At 39.4% G+C, this 13,719-nt stretch overlaps 1 protein-coding gene across 1 annotated transcript in view; it reads right to left on the bottom strand.

Moving 5' to 3' along the window:
• LOC133619606 (spindlin-Z-like) overlaps positions 1-13,719 on the bottom strand; it is a 65,837-nt gene that overhangs the window by 33,646 nt on the left and 18,472 nt on the right. The window contains exons 2-5 of the mRNA XM_061980733.2: positions 12,316-12,406; positions 3,842-3,890; positions 3,613-3,748; positions 1,357-1,474 (exon numbers count right to left, since the gene is read on the bottom strand). Of these exons, the coding sequence (XP_061836717.1) occupies positions 1,357-1,474; positions 3,613-3,748; positions 3,842-3,890; positions 12,316-12,355 (343 nt within the window). The 5' untranslated portion in view covers positions 12,356-12,406. The remainder of the gene's footprint in view (positions 1-1,356; positions 1,475-3,612; positions 3,749-3,841; positions 3,891-12,315; positions 12,407-13,719) is intronic.

Consider the following 13,719-nt stretch of genomic DNA (forward strand, 5'->3'; position numbering starts at 1 on the left):
CTTCAGTAATGCGGACGCTGTATCGATCCGTTGTGGTGAAGAAGGAGCTGAGCCAGAAGGCAAAGCTCTCGATTTATCGGTCGATCTACGTTCCCATCCTCACCTATGGTCATGATCTTTGGGTTATGACCGAAAGGACAAGATCACGGGTACAAGCGGCCGAAATGAGTTTCCTCCGCTGGGTGGCAAACTCTCCCTTAGAGATAGGGTGAGAAGCTCTGTCATCCGGGGGGAGCTCAAAGTAAAGCTGCTGCTCCTCCACATCGAGAGGAGCCAGATGAGGTGGTTCGGGCATCTGGTCAGGATGCCACCCGAACGCCTCCCTCGGGAGGTGTTTCGGGCACGTCCGACCGGTAGGAGGCCACGGGGAAGACCCAGGACACGTTGGGAAGACTATGTCTCCCGGCTGGCCTGGGAACGCCTCGGGATCCCCCGGGAGGAGCTGGACGAAGTGGCTGGGGAGAGGGAAGTCTGGGCTTCCCTGCTTAGGCTGCTTCCCCCGCGACCCGACCTCGGATCAGCGGAAGAAGGATGGATGGATGCACTTTTTTTTTCTTTTTTTTTTTTAAACCTTTTTACATTGACATTATGGGGTATTGTCTGTAAAATTTGAGAACAAAAATTAATGTATTCCATTTTGGAATAAGACTGTAACATAACAAAATGTGGAAAAAGTGAAGCGCTGTGAATACTTTCCGAATGCACTTTATCCATCCATTTTCTACCACTTGTCCCTTTACTTCGCGGGAATTCACCTACCACCGGGGGGGTCAGTAACGTAACCCCTGCGATAAGTCATGTAGCACTGTACATCCAAACAATATCTAAACGAGACAGAAGTGTCCACAATTTAGATGTTCAAGCTACAAATTACATGATCAAATGACGACAATTACAAGTGCATGGAGAAAGAATGGGCACTAAATGTTATTGATCATAGAGTGTATTTGTTTCTGCTTAATGGGAAAAAATCTTAGGCATTTTCAATGAATACTTTGCAAGAAGAAAAACTGTTTGAATAATAAATTTGTAAAAAAATTGTTTAATTATAAGCAATACAGACATCCTGTTAAGTCAACTTATCCATCATGAAGAATCTCACTGCTTATCTTTTTTACATGTAGGTGTTGTTTTATACGTATTATTGATATTACAACATGATTTTGGAGTGCAAAATGTCTCTCACCACTACATTAGAACAGATCATGTATTTACAGTTTTTTTTCTAGTTGTTTGAATTATTAGTGCCATCTGCTGGTTGCTGCCTCCACTGCATGTTTACTTAAATATAAATGAATCAGGTGATCAACAGAGATGTAAAGAAGTAGACAAATTGGTCTCTCTCCTCAGACTTACCGAGTCTGTCAGGGAGCACCTCCAGGCCCTGAACTCTCTCATCTTTATGAAGCTCCAGACCGTACACGCAGTCAAAGCCATCATACTTGATCAGATAGAGGGAAGGATTCACAGGAACCTGGTAGGTTAAAAAAGTAATAAAAACAATAATAATAATAATCACTCAAGTCAGGACAATATTTAGGTTTAGCAGAAAGATTATGACTATGCAGAAGTGTCCCAATTCGATAGTCATTGGTCTGATATCAGTAAAAAATAAAACACAGTATCAGCGTATATTAGACTGCATCTTATCTCATATTAGTACCCTAATATAGACAGTCTATTCTGAATTCAGTATGCACAGCCTGTGATCACATCTGCAACGTAGAGTCATCAATGCGATGTGAGGTGGCGAGCGAGCCCGGCTGAGGCAAGTCCATACTACATGCAAAGCTGCTCCTATATGTTTTTAATCCTGCAGAACGGGGAAACGCTAAACATGCTACACCCCAACCTGAGCAAAAAAGCACAGGAGACAAGAAGTCAACAATAGACAACAATATAATAAGTGCTTAGTGTACTTTAACAGAAGTGTAGCTGGAACCGCATTACTGTACAGCAAAGATTAACCAGCTATGAACATGGAATTACCAAATTCACTATTAAATACCAAATAACCACCATTACATTGCATGTAGACCAGAAGGAAGTGTTTTAAATGTAGAAAAAAATATCCTAACATGACTCCTTTAAGTTGCGAGCATAATTTGAGTTACGAGCACATTCACCACCAGTTTAAGTAGTATTTGTCCACAGCCCAAAACCAAAGATCGACGCAACTTCCAACCACTGGAACTGACAAAACTGTCCATAAAAATATTGAGAAGCTGCAGATGCTGTGTGTGACGTGTTTTCAGTCTAGTCCTGACAACAAACTGGACGATGGAACATTATCTCTGCTGTTAACGCTGACTTCTCCGGTCCATCACTCAATCAACAAACAACTATTTCATAGTTCCTATTGTTAAAAAACAAAAAAAAACAGCCCGTAGAAGACATCTAAAAAGTCTGCTCTCCATAGTAAATGCTGAACAATATTATCACATTATGTTATAAAACTGATGTAGTCGTTTGCAGCACATTCTATTGTAATTGTTTAGAACAATAATTCTTATCTAAAAGTTTGTTTTTCTTTTTAAAAGGCATGCTACAGACCAAAATGATGATGTTTTGGGAGGGCCAAGCATGGATTTCAATTCATTTCAGTGGGATGGGGTTGATTTCTGTGTTTTGAGTTACAGTATGCTTATAAGTTTTGGTACCACTGTCTTATTTTGATGTAAGACATTGATTAATAACAAATGTGTCAGTTGTTGTAATAATAACTGTTGTTAATGATCAATTTCTGTTGAAGTAGTCATTTGATTCCACAGACTAAGTCATAGAAGTCTCTATGATCAATGCTGATATCGTATCGAATCAATGTCGGTATCGGTCAATACTCAAGGCTGCAATATGTGTATGGTATGGGAAATTGAAAAAGTTGTATCAGGACACCCCAAACCAGTGGCGGAACAAATGAGAGCCAGGGCACAAAGACCTTTCGACCCTGTGCTATCGAGTGAAAAAGCCTGGGCTTTCAGCTCGGTAGTCAGCACGCTCGCCTCTCATGCTGACGACCTGGGTTTGTGCCCCGCTCGGAGCAGTCGGAAAAACTTAACGCAGCCGATAGAGAAAATACACCACCGCTACATTTGGTCTCTTTTTACTTTTTCTTTGCGCTTTGCTGCGCCACTTTTATGTTTATATGAACTATCAGTCATGTTCACTTTGCAGCAAAATGCTCACCTAGCTTGTACTCTGTTGACAAGTGACTGATATTGGTGGACGGTTGATGAGGATTTAACACAGAATACACTTGGAGACAATATCGTCGATCCACTTGAAATTTGCACGTTGCAACGTAAAATGTGAGAGTGAAAATAAGTCATACAGCACAACATTTTATTTAAAAAAATTACACCTACTAAATTATTAAAGTCAGTCTTGTTTAGTTTTTAGAAAACATGACTCATCCTGACAGAGGCAACTTTTAAGCAGACATACGTCTAGCTCCTTTATTAATGGTAATTTGAATAAAACCGTTTGCATCACCCAAAAAAAAAAAAAACCTGACTATAGTCAACTTTTTTACATTTCGTTTCGGTTAAACCATTCCAAGGAATTTTACAATTTAAATTCCAAGTGAAGTCCGAAACCACTATAAAAACTTACCTGGTCGAGTACGGTGCCTTTCCATACCACATGTCCACTTCCATCCTTCCAGATGTGTTGGATTCTACAGCCAACAATGTTACGGCGAGGTTGTGACAATACTTTGGTGGCTGGACCCAGATTGCTCTTATGTTTTCTTCAGGGAGACATGAAACAAAACAGCCAATTTCATTGGCCAAATATTCCCACATGGTAACAAAAACACCTGCTTAAAGGAGTCTTGACTCACTTATTGGGATTCTTTTTCTTCATCATATTTGCAGAAACACCTGCATGCCCTGGGGAGATGCAACACCACAGCAAAGCCGTCAAACATTGATATATACAGTAATACCTCGGCTTACGGGTTTTTCGGGATACGAAATTTGTTACGTTTTAAGTTGTGAGAAAAAATTTGGGTTACAAGCCTCCCCTGCGCTAGTTGACGTAGCTTAGATCCTATGATTTCAGCGTTGACCGAATCGCGGACGAAATTACGGAAATAGCCTATTAAAACGGAATCTACTGTTAAATGCAAAATATCATGAAAATGTGCATTATGTGAGTGAAATGCTGTCATCGTGAGGAAAACAAACGTTTGGCTGGGGTAATCATGTCAACCACTCATCCGTCCACGAAATACTCAACAGCTGCCCTCCCATTAAAATAAAAATGGAATTTAGAAGAACATAAAACAGATTTCATAGGACCCTACGTAGTGAATGTCACAGTGAACCCTGTAAGGCCCAACCAAAACAAATGGTCTTACTCGCTAGCATTAGCTTGTAGCAAGAGAGGGATATAACTTTGTTTTCCCAAGCATGGGAAGTAAGAAAGTGAGTATGAACGACAGTGCTGAGATAAAAATGGATGATATTCCTTCATTTAAAGAAAAAAATAATCAAAAACATAACAGAGCATGTAGCTAGCACAACTTGGTGAAGCAGTTGGAGCTTACTGCTAGTCTGCACCATACTGAAGCAGAATGACTCAATAACGCCAGCCAATGACGTTAAAACTTTATCTCAAGGCGGACATTTATCCATGAAAATTTGGAGAAGCTGATGAAAGGGGACACCGTAGAAGTCAACTTTCCAAGGTAAATGCTGTACATTATCATTACATTACATTACTTCATGAAACTTTTGTCGTTGTTTGTACACTCACAGTCCGATATAACTTGTTGGGGTCCATAAAATCCAGATTGTGTTATTTCCGTTCGCGCATTATGTAGAATTTATATAACTTTTTTATTCATCTGTTTTTTCTCAAAATAATACGATACGATGATCCCAATTTAAGTGGTGAAAACAGCGAAGGTTTGCAGACTTACCAAGGCTTAATTTAAGATTTTAGTCCCTGTCTTGTTGACGGTGAATAATAGCACGACTCTGTCTTTAAATTGTTTGAATCATTCCCTGTGCTGCGCTTTGTTCTTGCTTGAGTGTTGAGACTGCATAATCCCGTCTCGTCGCAGTTGTACGGATTTTTTTCGAAGGGAATACGCGTCAATGATCCCCTTTAGAAAAGACAACAAAAAGGTCACAAATGACGGATCTTTTATTATTTTAAACATTAGTTTGTACTAAAGCACTTTAGGATTTATCTAGATGAAAAGTGTGTAACAAATAAAATATTATTTATTATTACTGGCAAGTGTTGTGGCGTCCTACTCTGTTCAGAGGTCCTTGAACGGACCGTAAAAACACCTCTGCCTTGTACTCCTCTGAGTATAGAACAATCACTCTGTTCTAAGAGAGCACACCTTGTAAATTCAATGTGCAATATCTTAGTTGCTCAAACAGCAATGTGTTTGTATAGGCCTGGGCGATATATCGATTTTATCGATAGAAAAGAGGTTTTTGAAAAATTAAAAACATTTGAAAAATATTGTTTTTCCCCCTCGTGCTTCAACATACTAGAAAAACTGTGTCAGTAGTTTGATTTTGCGGAAATAGGTGTGGAACAAATGACTGCACGCTAGGGCTGCACGATTATGGCCAAAATAATAATCACTATTATTTTCATGAATATTAAAATCACTGAAATATTCTTAGGTACAACAATCTCCGATCGGTCCTTGAAGTGTACATAAATGTGATTGGCACATGTGACATGAGACTTCCTGTTTATCGTTGCCAGAGATGTTAACGGTTATTCCCAAGAGTCGTGAATAAAAGTACAGTTAGCAGCACATCGTGTGTTGGCTCAACTTATTTTCCACAGTACGGAATAAGACATGGTGCCAGAAGTGGGATTATTAATCACTATTACTTACTGTTAAAGGCCTACTGAAACCCACTACTACCGACCACGCAGTCTGATAGTTTATATATCAATGATGAAAACTTAACATTGCAACACATGCCAATACGGCCGTGTTAGTTTACTAAAGTGCAATTTTAAATTTCGCGCGACATATCCTGCTGAAAACGTCTCAGTATGATGACGTCAGCGCGTGACGTCCCGGATTGTGGAGGACATTTTGAGACAGCATGATGGCCAGCTATTAAGTCGTCTGTTTCATCACAAAATTCCACAGTATTCTGGACATCTGTGTTGGTGAATCTTTTGCAATTTGTTCAATGAACAATGGAGACAGCAAAGAAGAAAGCTGGAGGAGGGAAGCGGTGTATTGCGGCCGACTTTAGCAACACAAACACGGCCGGTGTTTCATTGTTTACATTCCCGAAAGCTGACAGTCAATCTTTACCATTGGCCTGTGGAGAACTAAGACAACAAGGACTCTTACCAGGAGGACTTTGAGTTGGATACGCACGGTACCGTGAGTACGCTTCCAAACATTTGATCGCTTGCCCGTACGTGCGTGCCGCTATGTGCATGTCACGTAAATAATTCAATGTATACACCCTTGTGATTATCTTGTGTGATGACTGTATTATGATGATAGTATATATGATAGTATATATCTGTATCATGAATCACCGACCCCGACTTAAACAAGTTGAAAAACTTATTCGGGTATTACCATTTAGTGGTCAATTGTACTGAATATTTACTTCACTGTGCAACCTACTAATAAAAGTCTCAAAAAGTCTCACGTACGTAACTTTGGGGACTTTGGGGAAATATATGTGCTGTATGAACTTTGGGGAGGTGAACGGTACTTTGGGCTGTGGGATTGAGTGTGTTGTGCAGGTGTTTGAGTTGTATTGGTGGGTTATATGGACGGGAGGGGGGAGGTGTTTGTTATGCGGGATTAATTTGTGGCATATTAAATATAAGCCTGGTTGTGTTGTGGCTAATAGAGTATATAGATGTCTAGTGTTTATTTACTGTTTTAGTCATTCCCAGCTGAATATCAGGTCCCACCCGCCTCTCACAGCATCTTCCCTATCTGAATCGCTCCCACTGCCCTCTAGTCCTTCACTCTCACTTTCCTCATCCACAAATCTTTCATCCTCGCTCAAATTATTGGGGAAATCGTAGCTTTCTCGGTCCGAATCGCTCTCGCTGCTGGTGGCCATGATTGTAAACAATGTGCAGATGTGAGGAGCTCCACAACCTGTGACGTCACGCGCATATCGTCTGCTACTTCCGGTACAGGCAAGGCTTTTTTATCAGCGACCAAAAGTTGCGAACTTTATCGTCGATGTTCTCTACTAAATCCTTTCAGCAAAAATATGGCAATATCGCAAAATGATCAAGTATGACACATAGAATGGACCTGCTATCCCCGTTTAAATAAGAAAATCGCATTTCAGTAGGCCTTTAAGTAAAACAAATTCTATTGCACTTTCTATTTTAAACAAACAATACGTGAAATTTGCTTTCATTTCAAAATGAAACTATAAAAACAATTAATTAATGATGAATTGTACAAAAGACAAAAGGGCTAAATTAAATAAATATGCCATTGCCATTGCAGTATAAAGTGCAAACAAGTGACAAAATAAGATTAATCACGAAAGGCACATAAACAGTACAAAGGAACACTGTCCTTGTACTGCGCACAGTATACTGTATTTAGGACATACAGGTATGTCTTTGGCCAAATAAAACGTTATTACATCCGTTATTTTGGCGAGTCTTTGAGAGGTGGATGGATATGGGGTCCCTCGGTGCACGGTTGATGTAATGGTCATCTGTATTTTGGGCACGTCCTGCTTTTGTCGCTGTTGGTAGGGGCTTTGTGCCAGTGGCGGGCGTTACAGCGCAGGTAAACGATGGCGGTTGACAAAAAAAGGGATTGGGAAGTATTGTTAATGCTTAACATGCCTCCGCAACTCGATAATTTGCTCATAGCTTTGCCGTGCAACTCGTTGTGGCGTTTCTTGTTGGTTTATCCGCGCCGGATAACGGAAACAAGTGAGAGTGCCTAGAAAACGGTCGTGTTCCAAGGTTAAAATTAGAGATGTCCGATAATATCGGCCTCTCGATATTAACGGCCGATAAATGCTTAAAAGTAATATCGGAAATTATCGGTATCGGTTTCAAAAAGTAAAATTAACGACTTTTTAAAACGCCGCTGTACGGAGCGGTACATATCCGGTAAAACGCGGACGTAGGGAGCAGTACAGAGCAGTTGCGTCTTCCAGTCAGCAGCCCCTCCCCTGTCCCCTCTCCCACACACAACACAGGAGTTGATGACTGCAGCATGAGAGGTTTACTGGCGACGCTTGATGACCTCATCAAACCGCCGCGAGCGGAGCATAACAACAACAGGAGTGTGTTGTTGCCGGTGCTGTAGCCATGGCTAACAAGCGAGCTCGCTCGGTGACTGACTAACGACACCATGTCTATGGTTTGGGATTATTTTAAAGTGTCTCTGACGGATAAAAAACTGGCAATTTGCAATGACTGCAACAAGTTGGTTATGCAAGGAGGAACCAAGACGTCTTCCTTTAATACGAGCAATTTGATCTCCCACCTCTTCAAGAATCATAAGGAGATACACGATGAACACAAGCGGAAGATGGATTTGAGCCCGGTTTATTATTCCCTGTTATACAGTATGCCAGGCAGTCTTGCACTAAATGAGGACTATGTTATTGTTTACTTTATTACTCTAGTATACTCTGGATTGAAGCTGTGTGCCTTCATTGTTTTTGTAGCTGTTGTTTTGAGGCATGTTTAAAAAAATAAAAAAATAATGCACTTTGTGAAAGTCAAAGTATAGTATTTCCCATAGTTGTAGTGGGTATCAGGATTATTTCAGGGAGAGCATGTCCCAAATTCCAAGCTGCTGTTTTGAGGCATGTTAAAAAAAAATAATGCACTTCGTGACTTCAATAATAAATATGGCAGTGCCATGTTGGCATTTTTTTCCATAATTTGAGTTGATTTATTTTGGAAAACCTTGTTACATTGTTTAATGCATCCAGCGGGGCATCACAACAAAATTAGGCATAATAATGTGTTAATTCTACGACTGTATATATCGCATCGGTTGATATTGGAATCGGTAATTAAGAGTTGACAATATCGGAATATCGGATATCGGCAAAAAAGCCATTATCGGACATCTCCAGTTAAAATGCGTGCCTGTTGGTACCCAGTGGGTAACTCTGCGGGAGGGGAAGGCACTGATGCAATAATGCATTTATTTTCCCTAATATTTTTGGGAGCTACTGGCTGATCTATCCAAAGACTGTTGTTGACACGCACTCTTACTAGCTCTCACATGAGTCGACTGTCTGTCAGGCACCCCACTTTGGTTGGCTGACTGTTTGTTTTGAACCTGCTTGGTTTAAAATGCAGCACAGCCTGTTTTTTTTAAATGGTAATATTGCAGACGATCACCCTCGTTTAATTGTGGCTGCCAAAATCGTGACCACAGCCCTACTGCATGCCACAAACGTTTGTTTAAAAAAGCAACTTGACTGACATATTCCTGCATCTGAAACTAAAGCCTCCAGTAGAGTGTGGGAAATGCAACACTTTACGAGGCGAACAAGACCCTAACAACAACAACAACAAACCCCGGCTAAAAAGCAGCGTACTGTGGTGGAATTATTTACACAATGTATGCATGATGATGATACAAGTAATGATGAGAAATAAGCACAGTGGAGAACAATCACTAAACAAGATGTATGAATGAAAAAGCCTGCATTTACTTTATCCACTTACTGAAACTATAGTCCTCTCAATGTTTTACTTGATTATTTATTTGCATACAATGTACAATACAATTGTTTTTATTTACAGAAGTATTTTATTCAAGACAGAAGTTTTAAGTTTGCACTTTATTGATCTCAATGTTGGAGAGTATTTTTTGCATGCAATGTGCTATAATGCTACAATTTTGTTGACATAAGTATTTTATTCAAGACAGAATAATTGCTTCCCAGAGTAAGCTCTTAATTTAATGGCATACGTTCTTTGAAAATTATTCCAGAAAAAGTACAATGGCATTTTGTTTCCATCAAAGATTTATATTGCGCTTCACACCTGTCATGTTAATGTCAGCTGTAAATAGTGTTGTCCCGATACCAATATTTTGGTTCCGGTACCAAAATTATTTCAATACTTTTCGGTACTTTGATACTTTTCTAAATAAAGGGTACCACAAAAAATTGCATTATTGGCTTTATTTTAACAAAAAAATCTTACGCTACATTAAACATATGTTTCTTATTGCAAGTTCGTCCTTAAATAAAATAGTGAACATACAAGACAACTTGCCTTTTAGTAAGTAAGCAAACAAAGGCTCCTAATTTAGCTGCTGACATATGCAGTAACATAATGTGTCGGTTTGTTACGGGACACATTTCGGGTGTTGCTGTTGTTTCCGGATGAGGGGATGCTGCTCTGTTATGGATTTAAGATCTTCTGAGACCAATCTGTTAGCAGTTCCCAGAGTAAACTCAAATCAAGGGAGAGCATCATTCAGTCACTATGCAACAAATAGCTGGAATAAACTTCCTGAAGATGTCAAACTTTCCCCAACTCTGACTACTTTTAAAACTAGACTGAAAACGTTTATGTTCACCTTAGCTTTCAGCTAAATCTTTTAATCTTTTAACTTTTAACGTCCGCACTGTTTTTAGTTTTTATTGTCTGCATTTTACCGTATTTTTCGGACTATAAGTCGCAGTTTTTTTCATAGTTTGGCCAGGCTCCAGTGCGACTTATATATATATTTTTTTTCCTTTTTTATTATGCATTTTCGGCAGGTGCGACTTATACACCGGTGCGACTTATACTCCGAAAAAAACGGTAATTGTAATTTTAATTTTGCTTTTATTTTCTTTCATTTCACTTTGTTGTCCCACATGTTGTGCTGTGAAGCACTTTGAGTCTGCCTTGTGTATGAAAAGTGCTAAACAAATAAAGCTGCCTTGCCTTGCCTTGCCTTAAGTAAAGCCTGAATGTCATTAAAACAGTTAGCTCCATCTTTTGACACTTCTTCCACTCCCGTCCTTGCACGCTACAACAAAGATGATGGGGAGAAGACGCTGCCGAAGGTGAGCCACGTAAATAAGACCGCCCACAAAACGGCGCATCCGGAAGCGACTGTCAGAAAGCGGCTCGAAGATGATCTGTAAAACATAATCTATGCAACATTTTGACCAAAGAACCACCATTACATGTTATGTAGACCACAAGGAAGTGTTTTCAATTAAGACAAAAATAATAATAATATGACTCCTTTAATGCGCCCTATAATCCGGTGCGCCTTATATATGAAAAAAGTTCAAAAATAGACCATTCATCGGCAGTGCGCTTTATAATCCGGTGCGACCCTATGGTCCGGAACATACGGTATTACAACATGGAGGGCACAAAACAGCTCCATATTAAAGAGAGACAAAAAACAAAAGTAGCGAACAGAAGGAAAAATTGCTAAATAAATAACGTCACAAGGTCGGAGAAGCAGAAATGCACAGAGTCATGTTTGTTTACAGCGGAAGTCACTGCTTATTCTTCTTCAACTAACGTTTAAGGTATGTGATGCCAAAATAAAGTATTCCGATTTAAGGTGTGATGCATGAAAATCTATGTCAAAATCCTAAAAAAATGTTCAGGGTCCATGTACACAGTAGCATTCTAATCCAAATTATGATCAGGTTAAATACATTTTGCCCATTTACAAATGGCTATTGTTTAGTTCAGGACTGGGCAGTTGAGTTTTTCGGGGATGAATGAGCAGTCCCCAACATTATTTTCCAAAACAAATGTTCCTTCTTCTCACAATGACAGGATTTCAGCCAGATTCGCACCTTATTTCTCTCGCATTACCACTCGCACCGATAGCATCACAGCTAACGTTACCCATGCCGCTACCTGTCTGCTCCGCGAGAGCGTATGACGTTGCACGCGCGACAGTATGAGACGTATGTCAATTAAATTGTGATTTTAATTGCGGATCCTGTTTTATTGGCCAATTCTGTGATTCCATCCGTGGTTACAATAATGCGGAAATCATATGACTTACTTTTTTTTTTGTTGAGTTTATTGATTATCCATTAAGCATACTTAGCGCAGTGTCAAATAAAAAGTAGCAACCATGGTGAAATCCCAAACTTCTAGTAGATGTTGTCATTTTTTCCCACTCGTACAAGCTCAGGAATTTGCATTCACGTTGCGTGGAGCAATAATTCTCCTTTTTGATTATGATATTCTTATGATCTTGAGAAGCCAAAATCGAAATCAAGATGAACATTTTATTAATTGTCCAGTCCTAATGAACAGGAACCCGAAAACAAGTATTAAAGTATTTGGACACAATGTTAAGATTCTTCTTTAAATGGTTCGGACCTGTATCAGCAGTGTCTCTGTGTTCCGGAGTGTTCTTCATTCATCTGGAGGCAGGGAGGCAGCCAGGCTGCACAGATACAAATCTTCAAGGCTGAAACAACAGGGGCAAAAACAGAGAATATCATTCAAATGTTGATCTCGCAATATACAGAAATAATCATTTGATCCAGTGCTGATTTTTTTTCCAAATACCCTTTACAAATAAACCAAGCAACAGCCTTGAAATATTTTCGATTTGGAGAGAATCCATCAATAGGATGTGACCAGAATCCTACAAAGAGGTGTGCAACCCTGGTGACCAACAACAAGAAAAGTCTTAGCTAAAGAACTAGGATTTCTCGTCCATGTAAAAAAAACACTGTTTGCTTAGGGATCAGATACTTATTTCATTCTTTATTGTACTAGTCCAGGGGTCAGCAACCCGTGGCTCTAGAGCCGCATGCGGCTCTTTATCGCCGCCCTAGTGGCTCCCTGGAGCTTTTTCAAAGATGTGCTAAAATGGAAAATATATATATATATTTTGTGTTTACTATGGTTTCTGTCGGAGAACAAACATGACACACCTTCTTAATTGTTAGAAATCCCACTGTTCATATTATGTTTACATGTACTACTTTCTTCGATGCTGCCACAGAAAAACGTGTTTTATGCCACTCCTTCTTTGTCTCGTTTTGTCCACCAAACGTTTTATGCTGTGCGTGAATGCACAAAGGTGAGCTTTGTTGATGTTATTGACTTGTTGGAGTGCTAATCAGACATATTTGGTCAGTGCATGACTGCAAGTTAATCAATGCTAACATGCTATTTAGACTAGCTATATGTACATATTGCATCATTATGCCTCGTTTGTAGGTATATTTGAGCTAATTTAATTTCCTTTACTTACTGTGTATTTAATTTATATTTGCATGTCTCCCGACACATTATCTGTCTGTAATATTGGCTGCATTTCTGATAAGTTGTTTGTGTGCCATGTTGTTCCAGACCACAGCAAACGTTACCCAGCTTGCAAAGATTGTAATAAATTCATTAGAAGAAGGCAGCCTGCCGTTTCCATAAACTTGGACACACACATCTATACCTTTGGCCATTCTGAGCCAGTAATTTCCAGGAGTTATCTCACCCTGTGAGAAGCCTCCATTTTACTAATGATTTCAAAGGTCGCAAAAATAGGTACAATAAAAATTAAAATACAACATTTCTGTCAACAAAGATTTGTGTCAGCCTTTGATAGTAGGCTAATATAGCTAATATAGACACTTACATCATGTGTTGACTTCATTATAACACTTATATAAGGCTTTTAAATTTTTGCGGCTCCAGACAGATTTGTTTTTGTATTTTTGGTCCAAAATGGCTCTTTCAACCCCTGTACTAGTCAATTAATTAATCTATATTTGATAA

Source organism: Nerophis lumbriciformis, linkage group LG20, assembly GCF_033978685.3.
Source record: "Nerophis lumbriciformis linkage group LG20, RoL_Nlum_v2.1, whole genome shotgun sequence".
Classification (NCBI taxonomy): domain Eukaryota; kingdom Metazoa; phylum Chordata; class Actinopteri; order Syngnathiformes; family Syngnathidae; genus Nerophis; species Nerophis lumbriciformis.